The 27094-nt window shown below is 41.3% G+C and overlaps 3 protein-coding genes across 5 annotated transcripts; 2 read left to right on the top strand and 1 right to left on the bottom strand.

Annotated features, from left to right (window-relative positions):
* The first annotated feature begins 38 nt into the window (after positions 1–38).
* pop1 (POP1 homolog, ribonuclease P/MRP subunit) lies at positions 39–15105 on the top strand. Of its 2 annotated transcripts, XM_056763126.1 has the most exons (16): positions 75–157; positions 409–484; positions 563–673; positions 2032–2207; positions 2362–2619; positions 3109–3196; positions 3303–3481; positions 10544–10761; positions 11075–11162; positions 11241–11349; positions 11533–11652; positions 11871–11986; positions 12085–12273; positions 12563–12717; positions 12848–13009; positions 13857–15105. In XM_056763126.1, the coding sequence occupies exons 2-16, from the start codon at positions 409–411 to the stop codon at positions 14467–14469; spliced, it is 2658 nt and encodes an 885-aa protein (XP_056619104.1). In that variant the 5' UTR covers positions 75–157; the 3' UTR covers positions 14470–15105. The 2 variants fall into 2 exon arrangements, with proteins under 2 accessions (XP_056619103.1, XP_056619104.1); XM_056763125.1 differs by having other exon boundaries at positions 39–157; positions 409–673.
* A 73-nt stretch (positions 15106–15178) lies between these two features.
* LOC130433437 (NIPA-like protein 2) lies at positions 15179–19363 on the bottom strand. Of its 2 annotated transcripts, none has more exons than XM_056763307.1 (12): positions 18917–19363; positions 18298–18401; positions 17916–17984; positions 17614–17827; positions 17471–17530; positions 16927–17048; positions 16746–16842; positions 16031–16169; positions 15858–15946; positions 15719–15782; positions 15537–15631; positions 15179–15453 (listed from the first exon to the last, which is right to left on the bottom strand). In XM_056763307.1, exons 4-12 carry the CDS (start codon positions 17699–17701, stop codon positions 15347–15349), a joined length of 861 nt encoding a protein of 286 aa, XP_056619285.1. In that variant the 5' UTR covers positions 17702–17827; positions 17916–17984; positions 18298–18401; positions 18917–19363; the 3' UTR covers positions 15179–15346. The 2 variants fall into 2 exon arrangements, with proteins under 2 accessions (XP_056619285.1, XP_056619284.1); XM_056763306.1 differs by having other exon boundaries at positions 17614–17782; positions 18917–19362.
* A 90-nt stretch (positions 19364–19453) lies between these two features.
* On the top strand, positions 19454–22318 carry LOC130433436 (potassium voltage-gated channel subfamily S member 2-like). The gene has a single exon (XM_056763305.1). The coding sequence runs from the start codon at positions 19850–19852 to the stop codon at positions 21269–21271; it is 1422 nt and encodes a 473-aa protein (XP_056619283.1). The 5' UTR covers positions 19454–19849; the 3' UTR covers positions 21272–22318.
* The last annotated feature ends 4776 nt before the right edge of the window (positions 22319–27094 follow it).

Here is a 27094-nt window from a genome sequence, read left to right as displayed (position 1 = left end):
AATTCGGAAGGGACTTCATTTCCCATACGCCCAAGAACCGGAAGTGAGCGCACACGTGTGTTGAGGCTCTTGCTGCGTTGAACAAACAGGAACATTTCACAGAAACAGTTTCATTGGCTTCGAGTATCATAAACAGTTTCGTTTCATCGCGTTCAAGGTAAATACAGTTCGCACTGTTATATACATTTTCTAGATTTGACGTTTTCACCCAAAATTGCAAACGTTTGAACATTCATTCGGTACACTGAATAAACAAAATGTTTTGTTTGTAAAATACAAATAGTTGATTGTGTATTACTAAGAGTAGTATGTGTACTGTACATTCTTTAATGTACCGTATATGCTTGTGATGGATGAATCTGATTACGTATTTCGTATATTATATTATTTTTGTTGTTTATGTTTCAGATGACTGGAGCAAAAGACAGAATGAGACAGAAAAAGATGAAAAATCAGCCGAGAAACGTCACGTACAGCAGCACAGGTGATGTTCACATTGTCTTTGCTTTTCTTCACTGTTGTTGGATGTTTTCAGATGTTCACAAAGTTTTCTCGACTGTAGGTGTAGGTCGCAGTGTTGAAAGAGGTCAGGTGTCACATGCCAGTGGCTGGGTCAGAGGTCATCAGGCTGGCGGTCTGGGATACACTCGACATCTTCCCAAATACATCACAGGTGAGCCAGATATCTGACCTCATTCAGTCACCTAACCCCCTAGTGACACACTTACAAACTTCTCGTTCAAATGAGACACATTTATCTCTCGGTGTGTGCATTGCACGTGTGTTTGTGCATCAGTATGAGATCCAGTGAAAGCTTTCAGGGCTTGATGTGCTTCAAATGACTCTACACATGTTTAAAAGGGTCATAAAACACAACTAATACGAATATGGTGGTTTGTTTTAGTTATAACTTAATGTGTAAACAGGATTTAAGCTTGAAAAACAATGTTTTTTTCTCATTCCGTGCATGTTTGTATCTCCTCTTTGCTCCGCCTCTCTGAAACACACAGATTTTTACAGTGTGCTCTGATTGGCCAGTTCACCAGTGTGTAGTGATTGGTGGAATACTGCAAGCGTGTGAGGGAAATGTAACGCCTCTTAACTCATTCACCGCCAGCCTCTTTAACAAAAAGTTGCCTGCCTACGCCAGCGTTTTTTTAACATTTTCACCCAACTTTAATGGCTCACAGTAAATTTTATGTAAAGAATATGTGGACAAACAATATGTCAAATTAAAGAACTGAGTCTCAGCTTTCAAACAAAAGAAACCGTATTCTACTATCTTCATTTGTTCGTTTTTATCACTCCGTAGATGTGGGTAGGCTTCTTCAAAAATGCTGGGATTCTGTACTTTTTCCCAAAGGTGTGTAATAGCGCCACCTGCTGTAAAACAGTACTAACAATGATTGCCGTTAAAACTCATCTTTGGCGGGGAACCGTTTGTTTTTAAATGATGAGATAAGAAAGAGTTAACATATTTGGAACATCAGGTTCCTCTTCAATTGTACTGATAGGTACACCACATTACTTGCGTATACATTTGGGCAGTCTTGGTCACATCAGACCACAAGCTGACGTAGATTTGTGGGGGTGTGGTTACTGCGTTTCAGACAGGTCTGGGTGAGCATTAGCTTTTACATAGAATTACATAGACTCTTTTGTTCCCACACTTCAGTTTCTGCAATTTTACGTGTGAAATACATGCATGAGCAACTTATAAAACACCACAGACATAGAAAAACACGTATTCATGCCATATGACCCCTTTAAGTGATGTCTAAAACTCACTGATAATCTCCCCATCCGTCGCATTTCTAATTCCATGTATTCGACATTACTTAATCGCAAAAAGTTACAAGAATCCATGTGAATCCGGCAGCGTGACTCTGGACTTGTTTAATGTGAAGGCAACATGACAGAAGGGCTCGTCCATTTGTTTCTGTGTTCAGTAGACAGTCAGCGATTAGAGATTTGATTCCACAGTAAAAATAATGACATGGACGAATTGTTTGTTCTCTCATTTTCCTGCAGCATCTCACTTTGCAAATGCTCGCGCGGCAGAAGTCAACAGCATGCTGAAGGCTGTCAGTAAACCTGCAGGCAGCTGTCACGTTTTCAACGAGCTGCCAAAACACATGCGCAGACGAGCCATGAGCCACAACACCAAGAGACTGCCGAGCCGTCTGCGAGAGGGCGCTAACAAACTGGTACTGCACTCCCTAAACTTCCGCCCTACACACACGTGCCCCAGGACATTGATATAAAGAATGAGAGTGGGTCACAGGTGCAGTGCTGCGTGTCAAGTGGAACTCTGGGATTCTTATTGTCATATCTGTGTTGTTTTTCTGCCTGTATGTTAAGATGGAGCGCTGTCAGCAAACAGAGAAAGAGAAGAAACATCTGCCCAAAAGGAGGAGTCGCAGAGCTCGTCGTCGTCATGGCAACCTGCTACTGGAGTTTAATCGCAGACAGAGGAAGAATAAGTGGCTTGAGACACACATTTGGCACGCCAAACGCTTCCACATGCTGAAAAGATGGAGTTACTGTCTGCCACACAGACCCACTGCAAAAACCTTCAGATCCAGTTACAGAGCCATGAACACACACGCCTTACTGCAGGTAACACACACACACACACACACACACTGGTGCAAACTTGTCACCTTTCGCAAAATTCACAGTTTTAAAGCGGTTAAAGTTAAAGCTTTTCTTGATGTTTACAGTGACATTTTAGATCAAATAGGTGAAAATGACAGTTAATTTGTCAGTTAATTTTAAATGTAATCAAACTGACTTTTAATGCACACCTTCCAGCCAATCATAATCCAGTATTCAAACAGACCATGGTATAAATATATATGACCCTAACCCTTACATACCCCTTACACACACACACACACACACACACACACACACACACGTTTATAATCATACATATATATGGGGGGTCTCGCTTAATTGTCACCATTTTCACCCCAATGAGTTTGCATCCCTGGGTCACACACTCCAGCCTTTATGAGTCATTGGTATGTTAGAGACACAAGAGAGAGCTAGCAAAGACTCCTTGGTAATAATGGACTCTATTCCTCTTCTGTGTGTGTCTTTCAGGATTTGTCGTATTTCTGTTGTTTGGAGCTTCAAGGTTCTGAAGAAACCATACTGAGAGCACTTGTCCGACTCACCAGCAAAGACACAGGTGTGTGTGTGTGTGTCAGCGCAGGATGTGTTGTTGTGTAGTTCACTGCTTACATTCTCAGTCATTTGTGTTGATGCATGTAAGGTGGTGTGTGTTTGTTTTGTAGGTCCCACGTTTGGTGCGGAGTTGTTTCTTTCAGGTTCTCGTCAGGGCAGTGTTCACCTGTACAGAGCAGATCAGTTTCCTCACGGTTCTCTGGGACCAGCTGACTTCCTGTGGAGACCCCGGGCCCCTCACACATCACACAGACAGCTGTGGATCTGGATCCATCCGGCCCTTAAAGCGGTGAAGCATTTATCTAATAATAGTGACAGATGAGTGCTGTTAGTGTCTCAACGTTTGATTCTTTGCGCTTTCACCCATACTGCCAATCCCACAAAATCTGAATTTGTTAACCTAATTTTCATTTTCTGCGGAGAAGCCCCTCCCCTACATGTGATATCACATACTGTGTTGTGTATTTCACAAAAAAGATACTTCGTTTTGAAAGGATTGTATGTGTTTCGCTCGTTCTAGCTCTATACCCGACTCTGAAAGATGTCATGCATTTACAGTGAAAAACTACATTTTCATGTCAATTTGTGTAGATTTTCATTCAGTATTAGGATATGTGCTGTTATCAATATTTTCTAGGTGACTGACTGATGAATCTTAGTGAAGTTTCTTGTCAGACTTTTTTATTCATAGTGCAATTCAAGAACTCACTTGCGTGTATCAATGTCTTTTCATATATCAGACAAACGCAAAGAGAAGCCTCTCTAAAACTAGTCTTGTTTCTTTGCTAAAATGATGACTGAATTAATAAGAATGACATTAGATTGAAACCTTCTCAAGAGATCACAATGGTCATCAGAAATACACCTGACATTTCTTCTGAAGAGAAAACCTATTGAGATAATAAGACTGATGGTGTTTCTCTTTTGGCCAATGAATTGCACTTAAAATACCAGTGTATGGAAGAGAAAAGAGACTGTAAGTATACAATAAACATTTCATAGGAAATAATGAATAAAAGCATTCTTGCATTCACATTTAGCAGAGGCTTTTATCCAAAGCGACTAACAGAGAGTTCATGGAGCAATAAAGTGACGTGTCATACAGGAGCAATAACACAATAGGTGCTGATACGAGTTACTGGTTTCCACAAAACTAAGAAAAATACCTGCTGATAGAGAGACAGAGACAGAGACCGACAAAGAGAGGGAGAGAGAGACAGACAGACAGATAGTGGGTTAGTGTTTCTCAATTGTCAGTCAAGTATTGACAGAAGAGATGTTTTTTTTTTTATTGTTGTGAGAGATGAGGAAGAGTTGTGAAGGAGAATGAGCGGGAAAGAGATTTACTGCCCTTATGAGAAGACAACACAAGACACCACTGCTTTGCTGAACGCAGGGATCTTGATGGGGTGTAGGAGTGCAGGAGGGTGTGAAAGCAGGGCAGTGTTGGCTTGCTCACCGGGAAACTGCATTTATTTATCAATTAAATATTATTTATTAGAATGATCTTGCTCGTTCTATAAACACCATGCACTGTTCTGTGTTTTACCTTTTCTGTTTTTCCTGTTTGCTTCTGTAAAGCTGCTTTGGAACAATGCACATTGTGAAAAGCGCTATATAAATAAACTTGAATTGAAAGTAAGTCGGTGCAGATCCAGTGATAGTGCTGTAGACAGCATTAGTGATTTCAATCTGATACGGGCTTCAACCAGTAGCCAGTGGAGAGAGATGCAAAGGGGTGTCACATGGAAGATGAGGCGTGCTGCTGCGGTGTGAACTAGCTGGAGTGGTTAGTCAGCATTTGCAGGAAGACCAGCAAGGAAAGCATTGCAGTTCAGATGACCAGGGCCTGGACAAGCAGTTGTGCCACATGCTCAGTGAGATAGGGTCTAACCTTTCTAATGTTGAATGAGGCATATTGGCATGACCGCGTTGCCTTTGCGATGTGATCACTGAAGGACAGCTGTTCATCAAATATGACTGAGGTTATTGCCGGTTTTGGAAGGAGTGATTGTGGTATTGCCAAGTTGGATGGTTAGGTCGTGTTGCAGCATGGGGTGTGCCCAAATCACGAGTAGATCCGTCTTTGCTGCTGCTGCTGCTGATTTGAAGACCTATTGGTCTATTTTAATATTTAAAAAAAAACTGCTGAACAACTGAAATGAATTGATCGTAAGCAGAAGTACTTAGCATTAGTAACAAAGTTACTAATAAGAAGTCTTTCCATGCCATTCATACTAGAACTTATTCTAAGTAATATTTCTGATTAAAACATGATTCAAACATGCTGATTATTAATATAATTAATGCTTAATGTAGATACAAGACAGTATGGTTTATATATCTGTCACAAGCCTATAGAGGCAAACTGTAAACTGGCTAACAGCTAAAAATAATAAATGTCTGCAGGTCTTATGTAAAGCGTCTTTGGCGGGAGAAGCAGCACTCATGGAGTGGAAATGAAGCGTGTTTGGCGCTTAATAAAGCTATTGGACTATAGCAGCAAAATATAATCAGCATTTGTTTCCCTGACTCCGCTTGATGTGTACATCTCAGTTATGTAGACACGCTGCTAAATTTAAACTGCAGAAATAGTATGATGTTTTGAATGGTTCATTATGTCTCGTGGTCCAGATGGAATGAAGTCAAGCTGGGGAAAACCTGTCATCCAGTGGTAACTGGACTTTGTTGTGCTGCTTGTCAGGAGCAGGGCTGGCTTTTCTATACTTCGACTCTGAGCAGCAGAGCGATTGTTGCCATTTTCACCACCCTGGGAGCGTTATTTGTGTCTGCTTTTTCAGATGGTTAACATATGGCAACATATTTTCCAACATGTGCACACTGTCTGCTGGTGGGAATGTGCTTACCTGTGCGTGTGTCTGTGTGTGTGTGTGCGTGCGTGCGTCAGGGCAGAATTCCATACGATGAGTAGAGGAGAATTGTAAACGCGCGACCATGTAGAAACAGAAATGACATGCTGCCATGTAAATAAGATAAATAACAGAATGCTATTTAGTTTGTTTAATACAAGCACAAGGTATAGACATGTTGAATAGGAAAGGTAACCTTCTATGACTTCTCTTGTGATCCTCCGCTTTATAAAAAATAAAGTTAACTTGACCTTCAAGGGGGCGGGAGGTGCCGTTGGAGGGGCAGGGCAAGGTAATGGTAGGGGAAACACTCATTTGGGTGTCGTCAGCATAACAGTGATACGAGAAGCCATGGAAAGAAGCAGCGGTCCAAGCACTTAGCCCTGAGGGACCCCAGTGATCATGTGGTGAGCAGTGGACAGCAAGCCCCTCCATCAACCCTGAAGGATCTGCCGGAGAGTTAGGATTTGACCCAGCGGGGGGAGAGCCTTCGATTCCTAAAGATGACAGGGTTGCTAGCAGTATCTGGTGATTGACAGTGTCGAACTCTGCAGGTAAGTCTAGAAGAATCAGGACAGATGATTTCAATTCTGCCTTGGCTTGGCACAGTGCTTTTGTGACCGATACTTTAATGAAAAGAATTGCCTTATTTTGATGATCATGTCTGTTAATGATCACAGTATCGTCTAGGTAACAACGGCCTCTTCTGTTTGGCTTTAGTATGTCCTAGTCAATGCATCTTGTTTTGCTACGTGCTAAAATGTATGTACTTTATTTTCCAAAACAAAAAGAGTTCATACTTTTAGTGCGTAGTATAAGTAGGCAAATTGTGATGCAGCATCAGCCAGTAAGTGAATCAATCAAAGCTCAATTAACCGCAGAACTGACAATGTGAATAAGTGTTGAATATTTACAATTTGCAATCTGGCCGACTCTGATGTTCTTTCGATCAGGTTCAATCACTCTTAACACGCATCACACCACAGGAAAATCTGATAAGGTAACGTGTTTAATCATCAGCCTGATTATCTTGTTGTTTGACCCCAGCTTTAGAGGTTAAGATTGAGAATCTTTAATGTTGTTTGTGTGTCCGACCGACTGCAGGCGTCTTTAAAGATGTTAGAAATCACTTCTTCAAAACTTCATCAGTCTTTAGTCTGCTGTTGTTTTGTACTGCTGTTGTATTTCTGCTGTGTGCGCGTGTAACATCTTTATGTATGTAAATGTAATCGTTTTGTATGATAGTATGTAGATAGAGAAGAGAAGATCCATAGGACACAGACTGTCCATCTTTACTCTTCAGATTAGGGTGGACCTTGTGGTTACATAAATTCATTATTTTACAGATTTTGCATGCATTTGCATGCCATTTGGTAAATTCTTGATTTGGATTTGTCAGTGGACCCCACCCCATTTTCTATCTCTCTCTAGGGGTCAGTTAGTGTGTGTTGTACTGTCAGTGTTGTTTTGTGTTGTGCTGGTTGTTCTTTGGTCGTGGCAGGACTTGACATATCTTGCAGCAGGTTTGAGCTTCTTGACTTTTCTCCCAGTATGTATGAGATCTTGTCCTTTTGTTGAAACTGGTCAAAGTCTTTGTGTAAGTTTGTAAACTGGGGGAAGAATGTTTCTCTGATGTGTGTGTAGTTGGGACAGGAGAGGAGAAAGTGCAGCTCTGTTTCCACTTGATTGTGTGTGCAGTGTGGACACAGTCGCTCTTCTCTCGGTGTCCATGTGTGTCTGTGTCTGCCCGTCTCTACAGTGAGCTGGTGATACTGAGTCTGTACATGCTCAACACTTTTCTTAGTTTAGGGTCTGATACGCTTGTGAGCTATTCTGACACTTTATATTCTCTCTTTAGTCTCTCTCTCTCTCCCTCTCTCTCTCTCTCTCTCCGTCTCTCTCTCCATCTCTCTCTCCGTCTCTCTCTCCATGTCTCTCTCTCTCTCCATCTCTCTCTCATGTTATCGTTTAAACAATTTAATGCAGTTTAAGAATTAGAGTCTGGATTTAATAGGTTATTTTAATTGCTCAATGTTTATTTATGGTCCTAGGTATTCTGAAGAGAATGGGTGAACCCTAGAACCCTAACCTTAAATTATATGGAATGGTGAAATTGGCAATTGGGTGTACTAGAAAAAACAAAATTGATGGAAAAGGGTGCACTGATTCTACTTTATTGACAAAATGTTTTGTAAAAAAATTACTAACAATAGAGCATGGTTTATCAAGTAAAATGTTCTTATTGAATTTTGAAGATTATTAAGGATATGTAAAAGTCAAAAGCCTCCTGGCGCGCTGATGTGTAGGCAGAGATATCGTAGTGTCAAGTGTGTTCTATTGTAGTGTTTCCCATAGTGAATGTGTTTCTGTTATCCTGTTACCTGGCTTTTGTTCAGATTGAGTGTCAGGGCTGTTTTGACAGTATTTCTCTAGCAGGTTAGGTGTTGTGTCTGACAGCAGCACCAGATCATCAGCATGCAGAAGACATTTCACCTCGGAGTTGTTTAACGTGAGACCGGCTGTTTCAGATCGTTCCAGTAACACGACTAGCTCATTTATATAGAAGTTAAACAGAGTTGGACTCTAGAATCATCCCTGTTTTACCCCACACATCTGAGTGAAAAATTCTGTTCTTTTATCGCCAATTTGAACTCTGCATTTGTTTTCTGTGTATGTGGATTTAATGATGTCATAAGCTTTTCCACCTTTGCCTGATTGTAGAATTTTATAATATAGGCCGTCATGCCATATTGAATCAAATGCCTTGTTTTTTAAATCAACAACACATGCATAAATTACTCCATCGTTTTTATGATGGACGTGCTCATTGACTCATCTATGTAGTGTGTAGATGTGGCGGTGGTTATAAATCCGATCTAACTCTACTGAAGACATTGTGTTTGGTAAGGAAAGCTTGAACTCGGGTATTGAGGATACTACAGAAAGTCTTCCCCAGGTTACTGTTCAAACAGATGCCTCTGATGGGTTCAATTTTCTGCACTAGTGGCTGTCAGGGATGGATTAGGACTTAAAAAGGGCCCCGGGGCCAGTTACCTCTGAGGGCCCCCTCCCACAATTATTCAGTTCTTCCCCTTAGCTGCGCATTCACAGTTATAGAAAGTGAAAGATAAGATGATAAAGAATATTAAAACCGTTCTCGCTCTGTTTCAAATACTTGCGCTACGCTAAAAAATATCTGTACATGGTTTATAGAAGTCTAATATTAGCTAAACAGCATAAAATCAACAATGGACCAAAATAAGGTGTATGAACCACACTTTTTTAATTAACTGTCAAATATACACGTGTTTAATGATCAAATAAATAAAAAAATGATTTCTCACCATAAAATGCCCCTGTCACAGCTGTCTGTGAACATCAAATCATCAAGCAAAATATTCAGAAAATGCAATTTAGATGTGCTGTAATTGAATTAACAAGTTAAATTGAATAAGTTAAAGATAACATAAAACATATTTGCCATTATTTGTTGATAATTTCATTTTTTACAGGGTATCCACAGAGGCCTTGTATTGGTCCCATATATTAAACATTGATAAACATTTGTTTTCACTGTCCCCCTCAGGCTCATGGTAGGCAAGAGTTGGCCCGCTCAGTAACCCATCCCTGGTGTCTGTATTAAGCCTATATTCCAGGATTCAGTAAAGTGTCCAGATGGTAGAACTAGACAAAATAGTTTTTGGAGATTCTCCTGCATCCCTGCTTCAATATTTACATTTACATTTTTACATTTAGTCATTTGGCAGACGCTTTTATCCAAAGCGACTTACAGTGCACTTATTACAGGGACAATCCCCCTGGAGCAACATGGAGTAAAGTATCTTGCTCAAGGACACACTGGTGGTGGATGCTGGGATCGAACCAGCAACCTTTTGATTTACCAGTTCAGTGGTTTAACCCACTAGACCACCTATTTCTGTTCTGATGTTGTCTGAACCACATGTCTTCTTGGACTTTTGTTTAATTTAATCGTTTAACTCTTTCAAACGAATCGTCTAGTCTAAAAGATTTTGGTTGTTTTTGATTATCGATTCTAACTGGTTTAGTTTGTTTTGTAGGTTTTTCTGATCAGGTTTAAGACCAGCTGAGGAGATTTCTCTGAAAGGGTGTTTGAAGTCATTTTTGCATTGAGCTCTATTTTGTAAGGGTATGTCCTGGTTTTGTTGTTTATTTAGACTTCAATTTGCCCAGAATTGATTATTATTAATAGAGTCTTGGGTTTCATTGAGAGAATGGTTAATGTGGATTGTGTTATTGTAGTGGCTTGTGCGGCTCTCTGTGTTTCAGGTTGGAGAGCAGTCGGAGTTGTTTTCTTTCAATTTGACATTCTTTATCAAACCAGATTTGTTCTCCAGATTTCAGTTTAGTTTTCTTGTTTCTATGAAGTATGTTAGCTTTAATTTGACAGCTTTTGTAGATATGATTTATTTATGAAAACTCTCTCTCTCATTGTTTCTCAGGAGGTTGTGTCTGAGCTGCAGCTGGTGTGTCAGTGTTTGGAGGTCTTGTCCACCTCTGAGGAGATTTCTTCTGTTGAAAGGACGCTTGTAGGACAGAAGAGGAAGAGAGATGATGAAGACTGCATTAACACTCCCTCCAAAAAGCTTTTTGGTGACTGTACGCGGGCCGCCGGGACCCCCGTGCGCTGGGGGTCTGCTGATACTGCCATCACAATCAGGTAAATGTGAAACACCTGAAGCTGTTATCATGTCAAGCATCAGTTATCATTCATGTTTAGAGAATGTTTGTTCTTTGACCTTTGTGTTGCATCACAATGTTGTTTTCAGAGACAGTGTAGTGCATGTTAGAGTTAGGTTGGTAAAGAAACTCGGGGCTGTTTGTTTGACTGAAGTGAAGTCGTCTGCATGAGAGATTCTGTCTGGATTCTCATGCACGGATGGGTTTATTCTCCAGACACTCCTCTTTGAATCAGATATGGGCTTGTTGCTGGATTATTTCACTCTTGCGATTATTCATAATACTCTGTTTAGTGACCTCACCATGGAGATTGTGCGTTATCGTCTGATTGGTCCACTGGCCCATTTGGTTCTCACAGACACACTTCTGCCGGCCAATGAGGTGAGAGATCAGTGATGACATCACATTCATGGTAGGTGTCACTCAGTCATTCACATATAGATGATGTCATGTGTGCAGGACAAAGAGACGGTCGAGCCATCAGGTTTCTGGTGGCCCAATCACAGTCAAGATCAGACTAACATGAAGCTCCATCAACAACAGACAGACACATTTCAGCTTTTGAGAGGTGAATATGATGCGTGTGCGTGTGATTTAGTTCAGAATGTATGCTGTGATAAACATTTTTATTTCTATCAGACCGAACATAAGCATGCCTTAAAAGACGTTTCCTAACAGTGGTTTTATTCATGCTTTTTCACAATTCCTTTGAGAACGCGAAGTCTGTGATGTATCATTGTGTGCTTTTCAGGAGTTTGTTCAACTGGAGAGATTCCAGCTGGCTGTGTGTTAGGACTGACTGTCGATGACCCCAGACTCAGTTTACCTCAGAGACGCAGTAAAACCCTTCCTGACCTACAGCCGAGCGCAGGTACATGCTGTGCGTGTTTGTGTGTTAGACCCTGAGCTCTGGGAGCCGCTGCGTTTCCATGCTGATGAACCAGGTTCGAATCCTGGCAGGGTCTGATCTGAGGTCTATTCCTCTCGCACACGTTCAGCACCCGTCTCACTGCACCAGTTTGAGGAAATGTATTTCCTGTGTGAGGAAGATGATGAATATTGTCACTGTGCAAACGTGTGTGTGTTTAGAAGAGTGCGGGGTGAGAGATTTGACTCTCAGAGGAGTTGTAGCTCACTGCGGTGAAAGTGCGCTGTGGGATGCGTCTGTGAGACACAGTGTGACACACAACCAAATGGCCCAACAGGTAAATAAACACAAGTTATAACGCACACACTGCCCTGTGTTTTTCATAATAGTGTTTGTGATAACCATGAAATCGTTGTTCATTTGTGGGTGTGTCAGGAGCTCAACAGGATGAGGAGCGAGGCGTTGGTTCCAGGTTCCAGGTTGGCCGCTCCACCTCAGTCTCGGGTTCCGGTGCTGCTGGTTCATCAGCCGGGTCGAGTGCGCGGTGAGGAACGGAGACACTGGGGATCTGGCTGGGATCTTCTGCTTCCAAAAGGCTGGGGCATGGCCTTCTGGATCCCTCTGGTACAGACTTCACCACATCTCGTCTAAACAAATTACATCCATGAGGGAACAAGCGTGAACACCACAGGACTGTTGTACAATAGTTCTTTAGTATTCTAGATCGGGGGGTCCAGTCTTGCTCCTGGAGATCTAGTGTTGTGGCCTTCAAGGACTGACTTTGGACACCCCGGTTAGAGATGAACAGAGATTCTTCCATCTAAATGTGCTCTTATTATGACAACAAATGTTGATATTCTTTAGATCTGTTGTAAAGGCATTCAGTGTAAGTAGAGTTACTGATGTGTTATAGGTGTATCGAGGTGTTCGTGTCGGTGGTCTGCACATGAGTGTCAAGCATTCTCAGTTTAAGGGTCAACCTCATTTCCCTCACGATTACCCAGACTGCCCTGCAGGGACGCTCTTCCAATCAGAGCAGGAGGCGGAGCTTATAGAAAAGTTTAAAAGGTGAAGGTGATTTAGGAAAGAAAACATGACGATTTCGGTTGGGACTTCACAGTATTAGTACTGGGGGGGAAACATTTTTAGTGCGACTTTGGTTTTGATCAAAAATTTCAATTGAATATTTCACTATCAGGCGTCCTCCATCAAAACGCACCAACTACATCAAACATGGATGTCTTGCGCCATTCTGTTGCCCTTGGCAACAGCTGACAGAGGAGTGGGAGGAGTTAATGAAGCTGAATGAAGGGACCTCAAGCATCTGCAGAACCAGACCAGCAGAATTCACCGTTCTCAGGTCAGAGAACTACCATCACTGTATTTAACTCAAGTTAGTCAAGTGGTTTGATTGAGATGAGGGTTCAGTGTGGAAGAAACAACATTTTTCATCTGTGCTTTTGAATTATGATTTTTTTTATTGCTTTGGTTGGTAGGCAGTAGAGGGTATGCCTGCTTTCATTATCAGGAAAGGCAATTCCGCGCAACATTTCAGTGTCCAGGAACACACGATTCCTTTGTTAGACGTAGTGAAACTGTAAGGATCAATGTCGAGTCCAGCTGGTTGTAAGTTCAGCAGATAATTGCATATTTTAGTCTCGGTTTCTTTGTTCCTCCTATTATCCTCAGCCGCCACTGTCCCAGGGCGTGTCCCAACATGTTCACGAGTGACGTCAATGCATACCCTCTATTCAGTGCTTTGCTATGCTGCGTTACAACCATATTTTAACTCCTGACGCTGATGAACCGAGTGTGTATATTTCTCTGTTATGCTGTTAATACACAAAGGACAGAGACCACTTGATTTCTTCATCAGTTAAAGGGATACTAACCCTACTGTAGAATATAAAATCTGTCGTACAATTACCCCAGGACCTCCGTTCATTTTTGCAACACAAATTAAGACTTTATAATGAGGTCCGGGCGCTTTCTGTCTCCCGCGCATCCCTTGACTTCAAAGCCCGGAATGCCCGTTAGGTCGCCGTCTATGCCCATGAGTGAGAAACCTCCTAGAGTTATCGTACGACTTCAGAGCGAGTAATTCATAACAGAATTTTCATTTTACAACGGAGTATCCTTAAAAGGCTTGCCTGCATTTCCATCACAGTGTGTACCTGCTGCAAGGTCACATGAATCTTGTGTTTCAGGAATCTGAGGGTTTTGAGGCAGCTGTCAGTGTGGTGTCGTCCTTCTCGCAGTCGACGAGCTACCCATCCGCCATTAACCCCAGAGGTGGCTGCGGCACTGCAGGGAGAGTGGGGGCGGAGTCTGATTTGGGTGCGTTTGCGTTTGTTGAGTAAGGGTCAGCCAGCTCTACACGCCATGGTGTGCGTCCCCACCGTCTCTGATCTCCTGCTTCTGCTTAAAGCTGGACGCAGCAGTGGACCCCTAGAGCCCCTGCACAAAGACCACGTCAAGAACATGCTAAAGCGCAAACACAAAGCCAGCCACGCCTCTGAAGGCTCAAGCTCCGCCCCTCATTCGAACGCCAGCGAGGCTCTGCCCGTCGGGCTCATTAGAGGCGTGTGGCCGCAGCCTCTGCCCAGCGTGTTGTCTCACTGCAGTCGGCTGACGCTGGGCTGGGTTCAGAAAGGCGATTTCTCTTTGGCTGCCGGCTGCGGTGAAGCGCTGGCATACGTCAGCGTGTCTGGACTCCTGCACACGTTACTGCAGCAGCCGCAGGAGCAGCGCGGTATTGTTCTCCTGCGTAACCCTTCATCACTGCAGTACCGTTACGCTCAGATCGTAGTTGATATTTAACCCCGTAGCCTGAACGTCACATGACCAAACACGTTCAATATGTTATTCTAAGGGCACTAAATAGACTGCTGGTTTACTGTTTTTCTTGGCTCAGCATGTTTACAGTTAAATGCACCATACATTTTTTACTTTTTACGGTCCTAAACTGCTGGAGGACGAGAGTAACTTTGATTTACGGTAAACATTAAAAATAATTTACCCACTCTCAAGTTGTTATAAACCTGTATAAATGTCTTTGTTCTGTTGAACATAAAGAAAGATCATCGGAAAAATGTAACTAACTGAAATTTCTACAAACTTTATTGTACCGTTAATTTTTTGGAACACAAAATGAGATATTTTGAGGAATTTAGGAAAGCAAAGAGTTCTGAGGCACCTTTGACTACCATTTTAATTTGTAATCAGTGATGTCCCAGATATCCCAGTTGCTAATATTTTTCTTTGTGTTCAACAGAACAAAAACATCTAACCATGATTGGAACAATTGGAGGGTACATGACAGAATTTTCATTTTTGGGTGAACGATCGCTTTGTGTGCGTGACGGTTCTCATTCTGATGTGTCAGCATCACATGTTTCAGTTTCTGTTTAGCTTATGACCAAATATAAAAGTGTTAATAAATGAATCTTCCAGAAATGTGTGTGATTCTCTTCACAAAACCTGCAGATTATTATAAATGCTTCATCAAACTTTGTTTTTGTAACAGGACTTTATTAGGTCTTAAAAAAATCACAATACTCTCGAAATATTTAGACCGTTATGCATATCATAATGAAACTATTTCAAAATTCCAAGAATTAGTCAGACCTGCTGTCTCGCACACAAACACTGATATATTATAGCAGTTCCTCATCTGGCTGCAGGTGGCGCTTTGACTCTACGCTTCGTCCTGCTGAATTCCGCTGTTGCAGGTGAATTTAGACGTCAATGTCCCATATTTACTGTCGTCTGACTGCGGCTGCACTTTATCTGTACAACTTTTGCCTAAAACAAAGAGTTTTGTCTTGTTGTCACTTGTTACTCAAACGTTAAACTGCTCAGATGACCGTCAGTGGCTACTGGAATACCTGGAATTTGGCCCATTGAAATGAACACACGGTCCATCTTGATGCTCGGTCGAGCTCTGGCGATTAGAAACACTCCAGTAAAGGCCAGCAGACACCTGAACAATCACACAATGCATCTCAATTACACACAGGTCAGGTTTACATTATTAATGCACACTGACCAATCTTTAAAAAGGACTCACCCGACTATAAACATGATTATGTAAATCAAGGACAATCCATAGAATTCTTCATAAAATAAGATCCCTAGAAAAAGATAAATATTGTTTTTCATAAACCGTATATATGTATATAGAGTTTAGATATCAGATGAAGTCAAACCTGCAACAACAGCGCTGGCAGTGAAGAACACATAATTGATGGGCACAATCTCAGTGGCGTCAAACATCTTCATGGCCTGATTCAGAAACCTGAGGACATCAATCTGAATTAACACCGTTCCTCAGGAGACTTTCAATAAAAAAAGTATGTTTGTGTTCAGTCTTCGGACGCACTTGATCTGAAATGCACACGATATGACCATAATGATGAACATAATGTAGAAGATGGGATAGGTCAACTGCAGATGACTTCCATGAACAGTCTCTGTGATCATTCCTGAAACAGCTTTCACAGAGATCACTGTCAATGAAGCTGCAACAAAAACATGTTTCTTTTGATGCTAATATGCATTTCATTTAAAGGAACAGTCAATGAAATCTAGCGGTATCTCCAGCGCTGAGGTCAGAAATAGTGACCAGCGGCTCACTCCAGCCCTCCACTTCAGATCACTACAGTACAACGGCTGACACACAACATGCGAGGGGACCCGCGGTGTATGTAGATAGAAATAGATGATTTTGGTTAATAAAAACATAACATTTCATTACATCTTTATAGTTTATATGTATGTTTATTATACTGCATTTCTGTAAAAAGATCCTCAAAAAAACTACGCAAAAACCCCTTTAATCATTAGCAACGCTTTTATTCAAATGATTTGTTTGTGTTTTACAAGTTTAAATCATTATTACAAATTCTGCCTTGAAAGACAGAAAAGGATTTAGGACATTTTACATCATGACCCCATCATTTCTACCCAATACATATTCTAGAGCTACAATTACTAAGAATGTATATGATGTTATACTTACAGTATATAATAAAAAAAAGTCTGTAACATGTGAAATGTTATTTAAATTCAAGCTTGCATGTATAATGTTTTCTTACCAACCAGCGCCACCATGAGCATCATGATTATGATGTGTTTAATATTCCTGCATTTATACAAATACATCAGGACAGCAAAGAGAATCGCCTCAAACATCTGCAGACAAACACATTACAGGTTGATTATATTGATCAAATATATGACTTGATGTAATGACTTTAAACCGCATAAGAAACCTACAAAGTAAATCAGGAACTGCCAGCTGACCAGCGATCGCTCCACCATGTTGGCTGTTACATGAGGAGAAGAATGAGGAGCAAATGTGACCAGAAAGTAGGTGCCTGTGAGCGCTAAAGCTCCTCCTGACAAAAGATACAAATAATTTATTCCAAATCAACTACATGTCAGTCTGAACACGTTTGATGATGCATAAAAAACCTGTTTATACATCATGACGTGTTGTGTTCACTTGTGCTCGTGCGTTTGATTCTCATCTCACTGTTAATAATGAAAGAAATGAAACTGTGTGTGTGTGTCTGTGGAAGATTTCTATCACTCGTTCCAGATGCTTGATTTTATTGTTACTGCCATCACGATGCTTGATTTAACTGCATTTAAAACGGACTAGTTGATTTGATCAAGAGAGAAGATTTAGAAAAACTGCCCATATACATTCAGAATAAGGTTATCTGTTATTGTGAGTCAGCAAATGTATTTCTGACACGTATGAGGACTTCATCAATCTCAACAGAACAATAGAGAATCCCCGACGAGATCATCTCACCCAGAATATCTGAAGCCCGTAAGGTTTCCTTGAGAAACACCACAGAAATGACAGCACTTGCTGGAAGAGAAGACAAGCCTTCACTCGAGGAATCAAACAAGGATGATGTGTTTATTATTCTGATGATGTTTGAGAAGGTTTACCGATGACAGACACACAGCCGAGGGGTGCGATGAGAGACGCCGGTGCAAATCCATAAGCAGCAAAGTTCCCCAGTTCACCCACACCCATCAACAAGATCCCACACCACCACAAGCGACTGGTGTAATACGGCCGTGTTCCTCTCTGTGACTGACGCACGTGTGTGTATTTCTGCACAACAAAACCTCAGAACATCACCTCCAACACACACCCTGACTGTAAAGGAAATGATGTTTATTTTGAAAATGTAAAAGATGTTGTGATGTTACATCAGGATACTACACAAAAGTGTGTCAGGTGTTACCTGGATGTTCAGGGAGATGCTGATTAGAAAGTTGCCACATACTGCGATACAGATGCCCACAATATAAACCTACAAACACACACACACAGGCATCAATATGATTTGTTGGTCCTTAAGCATTGTGCTCCAAACACCCACACATCATTATAACTGTCACTTTCTGAAAGTCTATCAACTCAACATACACACACAATCTGCTTTCTGTCAAAATACTATTTGCTGTCATTACATGAATCATTTTGTGTGACTATTGTGATTTTTTCCTCAGTTCCACACTGAACACACAAACACAAGTACAGTGTTGTTTGTTGTGTTGAGGTGTCGTGCATTGAAGTGAGACACAAAACAAACGATAAACTAGAAGCTTTTGTTATTTTTGTACCTCCATGCTGGATCTTCAGCAGTTGTTCCCACGGGTCATGTGAAAATCACACAACTAACACCACAACACTCAAATTCAACACAACCTCTTGGATGGATAGACCTCTGATAAAGAATGTCACAAACAGAACGTCAGATGTTGATTCTCATGCAGACCACACACAACATGAGACTCAAGCTCAAATAAAACCCTTCACACAAAATCACATTCCTTCCCATCATGGAACAGCAAATTCATTTCATTTTGCTTTTCATTGATTTGGTTTGGTTTGTATCTCCATCATTTTAACTGTTTCTATCACCTTTTACATCACACATGCTCATAAATCATAAAAAATGTACACAACACACACTTTAAAGAATCTGCTGTATACAGCATGTGTTGCATCCCTTAAAACAACATAAAACAACATCTACATTGTGTTATCCATTATATGCACTTGTGTGTTTGACTCGATGTGGGTTATGTTAGACTCTGATCATGTATAAAAGCTGAAGAAAGAATTTCACAGTTTAATGATGAAGAGCAACAAAAATATTCAGAGAGTCTCGATTTACATTGTCTGTTGTTCATCACATTATCTTCAAGAGAAAGAAACATTATGATCAGAAATACTTACAGATTCTTTGGTATGACCGGCAGTGTTGGGCTCTTCTGTAAGTGTGTGTGTGTGTGTTACAGGATTCTTTGTGCTGAGAAGGACAATAGTGCTCTGTGTGTGTGTGTGTGTGTGTGTGTGTTGCAGGCGAGGGCCACAGTGATGTGTTGGGTGGACAGTGGATCTATTCTCTTACATTACAACACATACTTGCATGCAGACATTGTGTGTGTGTGTGTGTGTGTGTGTGTGTCTGTGTGTGTGTGCGTGTTAATTGAAACGTTAAAAAAACTCTTTAGGCTGCATGTTATTTGTGTCATATGAGAAATATATAATTGTCAAAGTTTTGTAGACACTGACAATAAAAGTGTGGTGTATAAATCGTATTCTTTTTTAAATCTCAGTGTTGTGTCCAGAGAAATCTGTTGTTGGAAGTCACTCAGAACACTTTACTAAACTGTTCACAAACATGAAACATGTCAACATATTAAAAAACGACTGTCATGACAGCTTTAGATCGTGATGTCACGCAGATGGGCGGTGCAGTGGTGATGACGACACTTTTGACTGTCACAACATCTGTAGAAATGCGTTTCTGTCATGGCAGGTGACACGCGCAGAGCAGATGTAGTGAAGTTGATTGTGTCCTTTTCTTTGATTATATCGATTTAATTCTTCAGTGGAGTGTCGTGCGCGGCGCGCTCCCGCTGCACGACGTGTGTTGTGAGTCACGGGTGAACGTCGCGGTGAGTCTATACCGATGTCATCTCCTCAAACGCGTCGAACGGATTGGAAGCGTTCTCAATGGTTTTTATGTGAGGAAACGTGCGTTGACTCCGCGTGTTTACGGTAGAGACACGTAAAGGTCTTAAAAGCTTCTTTTCGCCGTGTATTTGTCTCCATGCTGTCCCAGAAAGGCGTTTTACTGCTCGTGTTTACTGAGGGTGTTAAGGTATGACGGGACAGGGCGCGCATGCACCAGACGAGGGCGCCATATTACGCATCAATGTGGGAGGATTCAGGCGTCGACTTCTGTCCACGCGACTCTCGCGATTTCCCGAGACGAGACTTGCGCGACTGCTGCAGTGTCGCTCCAAAGAATCGATCCTGGAATTGTGTGACGATTATGATGACTTTGACAAGGAGTTTTACTTTGACCGAAATCCAGCGCTCTTTCCTTACGTTTTGCATTTCTACAACACGGGCAGGCTGCACGTCATGGGTGAGCTCTGTATTTTTTCCTTTAGTCAGGAAATCGAGTACTGGGGAATCAACGAGTTCTTCATCGACTCGTGCTGCAGCAGCATGTACCACTGTCGCAAGATGGAGCCCGGGCAGACGGACTGGGACGACAAGAGCGAAGAGGGCAACACCGCATCCTCGCTCGATGAAATCGCCGAGTTTTACAACAATGCTGGAAAGTTTGACAAGCAACCTCTGGGTAGTGCCCGGCGCAGAATCTGGCTGGTGTTGGACAATCCGGGGTATTCACTGCCCAGCCGGGTCATCAGCATTTTCTCCATTCTGGTCGTGCTGGGTTCGGTGGCCACCATGTGTATGAACAGCATGAGCGAGTTCACACTCCTGGACGGCGACGGCAGACCCCTCGAGGACCCGCGCTTCGAGACCATGGAGCGTTTCGGAATCGGATGGTTCACCTTTGAATTGTTGGCCAGGTTTGCCGTAGCGCCGGACATCCTGCACTTCTTCCAGCACCCGCTGAACCTCATCGACCTGGTCTCCATCTTACCTTTCTATCTCACTTTGATGGCTAACCTGGTTGCGAAGAGCAGCCCGGCACTTGTGAACCTTGGTCGAGTGGCCCAGGTTCTGCGGCTCATGAGGGTCTTCCGCATCCTGAAACTAGCACGTCACTCCACTGGCCTGCGCTCCCTCGGTGCTACGCTCCGCAACAGCTACAGGGAGATCGGCCTGCTATTGCTTTACTTGGCCGTCGGCGTGTCGTTTTTCTCCGTCATGGCGTACACAGTGGAGAAGGAGGACAACGGGGGCTTGAGCACAATTCCGGCCAGCTGGTGGTGGGCTACGGTCAGCATGACCACCGTGGGCTATGGGGATGTGGTTCCCGGCTCCGTGGCGGGAAAACTGACGGCCTCCTTTTGCATCCTGGCAGGAATATTAGTTATGGTGCTTCCGATCACTTTGATTTTTAATAAGTTTTCTCTGTTTTATAAGAGACAGAAGCAGTTGGAGTCCATCATGAAGAGGTGTGATTTTGACGGAGGAATTAAAGAGGCTCCTTCAGTCAATCTGAGGAATTATTACGCTCATAAAGTGAAAGCGCTGATGGCCAGTCTGTCCAACATGAGCCGCAGTTCAGCCAGCGATTGTGGTTTGAGCGAGTCGTCACATTAGACTGGAAATCTCACACTCACCATGTGACTCCTTGTTTCATTCAGAATAATGTGTTTGTTTGTGGGATGGACCGCAGTGTCTTGTGGGTAATGTTTGCTTTCTTTGACTCTCAGGTTCTCTCTGTGTTGTTTATGGCTTCAGTGCTGCCTGTCACTGTATGTAGAGCTTTGAAACACACACAATTTACATACACAACATGGTTTTTCTTTAACTAATTCTTGAATTTTTTTCCTGTAATGATTCTACTTTGATCAGAGATGTTATGAGAAAATATATCATTCATTGATGTGATTAGTATTTTATATTGACATTTGTAAATGCAGAAGGACTTGGATGGGGTGAAGTGTTAAACGTTGTGCTAGAATGTGATTTTCAGTTCACACACGGTGTGTTTAGATTTGTGTGATTTCTGAGTGCTCTTGTTTCAGACATTGCTCTTCTCAAACACGTCTGAAACACGTGTCTTAAAGTGTTTTTAATTTTTCATTTCTTAATTAAAGTGTTATGTTAGAGTAAAACGTGGTATTTTACTTTCTTAAACCATAGTAAATTTTATTTGTGTCCATCAGATGTGTAATCTGATCTCTCTGGTTCATCAATCACAGTTCATACAAAAACACACTTAGTATTCAGACATGTACCCACCTTACTAATGTACTGATAACTAAATGTCATGTTGTCAATGATCTGATCCACATTCTGCTTCTATTGTGGCAATGTCTTTTGTTTCCTTCGAAACGGGTTCTCTGATTCCTCTGCTCTGAGTGTTTCTGTCACTGCTGGAGATAAACTCACAATCTTCATCACCGTCAGACGCAGCAGTGCATGATGCATAACTCATCAGCGTCAGACGCAGCAGTGCATGATGGGTAACTCATCAGCGTCAGACGCAGCAGTGCATGATGGGTAACTCATCACCGTCAGACGCAGCAGTGCATGATGGGTAACTCATCAGCGTCAGACGCAGCAGTGCATGATGGGTAACTCATCACCGTCAGACGCAGCAGTGCATGATGGGTAACTCATCAGCGTCAGACGCAGCAGTGCATGATGGGTAACTATCACCGTCAGACGCAGCTGTGCATGATGGGTAACTCATCACCGTCAGACGCAGCAGTGCATGATGGGTAACTCATCACCGTCAGACGCAGCAGTGCATGATGGGTAACTCATCAGCGTCAGACGCAGCAGTGCATGATGGGTAACTCATCACCGTCAGACGCATGGGTAACACATCATAACACAGGAGTGCATCACTGGTCAAGTGAGTGTCTCTTTCTCTCGGTTCAGAGGATTGGTGCTGGTCAGTCAGACTTTGTCTCCATCTAATGGTCAGACGATGCAGTGCAGCTGCTTGTTGGAGAGGATTAAAGAGAAAGGTTTGTATTCACTCAAGTGCAATGATATTTTATTTGTATTTATGCTTCTTTACAGGTAAATAAAAGCCACAACAGAATCAATTCCACATTTAAAAGTTTGAAATCTGTGTTGGAGTGTCATTCAACATGTTTCACTGCCATAGATTAAACTAACCCATCAGATGAGAGATACAGGTGAGAGAGGAGATGGACTTTTGATCCATAATGTGTTGTTCTTCCAAATCAAATGTGATAATTAACATTAAAGTTTTTAAGCGAAAATTGTATAAATGGGAAAAGCTTGATGAAAAAGATAAGACTTTTTAGAAAGTTTGAGTATCAAATGTGAACGGAATTGTTCACAATAATACAATAGTATGTGTAAATGCAGTAAGTTTTGATTTCTGCCTACGGTATAAAGTCAGAGACATATAGAAAAACTATGAGCCGTACCCATGATATTCATTTCTAATAAAAAAAGTGCAGTCAGCTTTTAAAAACTTTGTGTGAGTTTAACCCATTTCTTGACAGACACTGAGAATAATATCTTAAAGAAATAAACTTTACACCAGAGATCATAATGAGACATACACGTGACATTTGTGCAGACCTCTCATAAATATGTAGAATAGGTTCTATACTGATCCACAAAATCTAACCCTTCACACAAACATGTTAACATTAAGATAACCCTAACATTAAGATTGGTTTTAGCCTTCTCAACTAGGTTCACTACATTTGGGACATTTTCAAAAATGTGTCCCTCACATGCAGTAAAACCTACACACACATATATTGGGTTTCCATTTTTTTTATGGGGACATTCCATAGACACAGTGGTTTTATACTGTACAAACTGTATATCATATTCCCTAACAATCACACAACACTTTCTGCTCTTTTAGATTTTCAAAAGTTCATTCTGTCTGATTTATAAGCTTGTTTCCTCATGGTGACCAAAAATGTCCCCACAAGGACAAGTATTTTGGATATTGCCATCTTTGTAGGGACATTTTGTCCCCATACCGTAGGGTTTGCCCCTCCCATACACGCACACACTGACTCCCTCTCTCTATCTCTCTCTCTCTATCTCTCTCTCTCTCTCTCTCTCTCTCTCTGTCTCTCTCTATCTCTCTCTCTCTCTATCTATCTCTCTCTATCTCTCTCTCTCTCTCTCTCTCTCTCTTTAGATGGCCAGTGGCACAGGACTGGACCGAGGTCTCCCGATGCAGCTCCAGTGAGAGGGCCTACTGGAAAACACACAGCTGCTCGATAGAAAGCAGGTGTGTTTGTGTGTGTGTGTGTGACCTGCAAATTCAATTACAGCTGAAAAATAGATGACCACACCACACACTCATTTGAACTCTGCACAAGGCCTGTCTGTCAGAGCCACATAACACACACACACAAATATTGAGTGTTTTTGCTCAACTGAAGGTGGTAGTAGTGTGTTTGTTTGACAGATTTTCTGTCTGAAATCAGACATGTTTATCAGACATAACAAAACATTCATACAGTTCTTATCAAGATTTCACAGTAATATCACACATCTACTCAAAGTCACCCATACTGACATGAAAATCACAGAGGCGGTGAAATAAATCACATAGCAACCACATGGCACACTATCAAGCGCATAACAACGCTCTCTGTTATAATAGAGGTTACAGTGTGAGACAGTGAATGTGAATTTCTGAATGTCTGATTCAGGGATCAGACGAGTTAATCTCAGAGCTCGAGTGGAATGAACCCAACAGCTCCACAAACACACACACACCTAATGACATGACTGATGTGTGAGTCAGGACTGTGTTTTTTTTTTTTTTGCGATCATGTGTTGTGTTGTGTTGTGTTGTGTTGTGTTGTGTGTGTCATTCAGTGAGACCTAACGTCTCTCTGAAGGCCTGAAATAGCAGCACAGACACTTCTGAGGGTGTTAACTCATTAGTGCTCATTTCAAGCAATCATCTCACACACACACACACAAACACACACAAATAATGAAAGTCATCTGTCTGTGTGGGTCAGTAGTGTGTGCGTGTGTGTGTGTTGTAATGTAATAAATGATATATTACTAGTTACTGTCATTTAAAAGTATTTAGTTATATGACAATATTACTGTTTTTGAATTGTAATACGTTACAATACTTTCCCTCATGAATAAAATACGTATCATATATACAAGCAGGAGAGCATTAATACTTTAGGATTCGCATGTCAATGTCTATATAAGGTAATATCTCTGGACTACCACAATGTTAAAAAACTTGAATTAAACAAACTGTCTGCGAAACTAGTTTGATAATACCTACGGACATTCCGTATCAAGTCAAACAATGTGCATCAATGCCTTGTCGAGCGCCCACAGTCACCGTTTAATACTCGAGTGAAATATATAGAGCCTAATATATAAGAGTGGCACAGAGAAGGCTCATGAATTCAACTAACAATCGCTGTCTGAATCGCAAAAGTAAACAAAAACCCATCCGGTGAATTATGGTAGAGGTAGAGGCCACTATAATGCCCCCTACAGCCCATAATGACAGGGTAAAACACACAACCTCTTACTACTTACTTTCCTTTTGTTTCTATTCTTGTAGAATCTGTTCCCTTCATTTCAACCATCGGATTTCACATATACGTGTGCTTTTAGGTTTTTATGAATGATGACAGATGACTGAATGTTTGTTAGCTGAACCCTGCAAAAATATTTGGCACTGCTGTTCTACAGTGTCACATGTTTCTACATCTACATACATTTTTATTTACACAAATGTAAAAAAAACCTCATATCACAATCTCCATATTTCTATATTTAATGATATTGTATGAAATATTCATGTCATATTTTAATTTCATTGTAAATGTAATTTTCTATGGTTGTCAATTACGTAAGGCAAAATAAATTTCAGAATGAGCTTTTTATCGTGCAGAGCAAACACAAGGAATTTATTGTGGTTATTTTAGGAGCTCTTAGTACATACATACAAAAACTGAAAAGATTGTTACAAATTTTCATTTCAAATCAACATTTCTGGATGTGTTGTTGTCATTCTTGTCTAGTGTCTGTTGAATTTCAACAAAATCAAACCGCTGGATTGATTAAATCATCCAATAAAAATCCAGGTTATCACAGGAAATGTAGTTTTTGAGGTCTGAAAAAAATACACATCATCTTTCTGTTATTTTCACTTGTTTCTCCAGTTTTCATTGTCTGAAAATGTATGCAAATAGAAACTAAATATTTTTAAAATTTGGTAAAAATATTGTCAGTAGGGGGGGGGGCACGGTGGCTTAGTGGTTAGCACGTTCGCCTCACACCTCCAGGGTTGGGGATTCGATTCCCGCTTCCGACTTGTGTGTGTGTGGAGTTTGCATGTTCTCCCCGTGCCTCGGGGGTTTCCTCCGGGTACTCCGGTTTCCTCCCCTGGTCCAAAGACATGCATGGTAGGTTGATTGGCATCTCTGGAAAAATTGTCCGTAGGGCGTGAGTGAGTGAGTGAATGAGTGAGTGTGTGTGCCCTGCGATGGGTTGGCACTCCATCCAGGATGTATCCTGCCTTGATGCCCGATGACTCCTGAGATAGGCGCAGGCTCCCCGTGACCCGAGGTAGTTCGGATAAGCGGTAGAAAATGGAATGGAATGGAATTGTCAGTAGCTCACTGGATGATAATTTACCCTAAACACCTAGAAATAGTGCATTTTAAATCAGAAAAACAGTCTCTGAAGTGGTTTTTTTTTTTTTTCTGCGGATTTATTTACATGACATGAGGAAGAACTTTTAAAAAAGAAAGATATTAGAAAAGGAAAAAAGAAAATTGATAATAATAATAATAATAATAATGTTGTGTAAAATTTATTTATAAGATTTATCTGTAAAAAGATTTATGTATAGATTTGTGCATTTACTGTATAAACAGCTATATAAATACAAATATAATGATGTATTTACATAATACTTGAAAGAATTACAAGTGAAGAAAGGAACTAGAGAAAACAGGTAATAAGTTGTGTGTTAACGGTTTTAGATGGATATGACATTGAGGAAACTTCTGGACAGAGGTCTGTGACATCTGCTGAGATCGGTCGGGGTGAGAGGGGTCAGTGATGGGGTTACCTGCCTGTTTCTTTCTCCTGGAGTTGTTCAAGTCCTGAAGGTTGTGCAGGTGAACAGATTAAATATCTAAACAGTTATAAGAGCACAGAACCCATTTGATCATAACTGAGGGTCATCTGTGCCCGGGGCAATATCAAATATCCAATATTTCAAACTATAACCAGTTTAAATGTCATCACAACTCTTGGGTACAGTTTTAAAAGCTGCTTGTTAGTCTAATGGAGGTAGATGAGACATTACAGAGATTAGTAGTTAAACTAACACCGTGTGTACACCGGATGCGACATGAGAAAAGACAATAAAACGCATTAGAACCCATAATAATCTCAAATGATGTCCATACTGGA

The sequence above is a fragment of the Triplophysa dalaica genome, chromosome 12 (assembly GCF_015846415.1).
Source record: "Triplophysa dalaica isolate WHDGS20190420 chromosome 12, ASM1584641v1, whole genome shotgun sequence".
NCBI classification, from domain to species: Eukaryota; Metazoa; Chordata; class Actinopteri; order Cypriniformes; family Nemacheilidae; genus Triplophysa; species Triplophysa dalaica.
The sequence above is the reverse complement of the archived record's forward strand: the minus strand, read 5'-3'. Positions and strand labels throughout refer to the sequence as shown.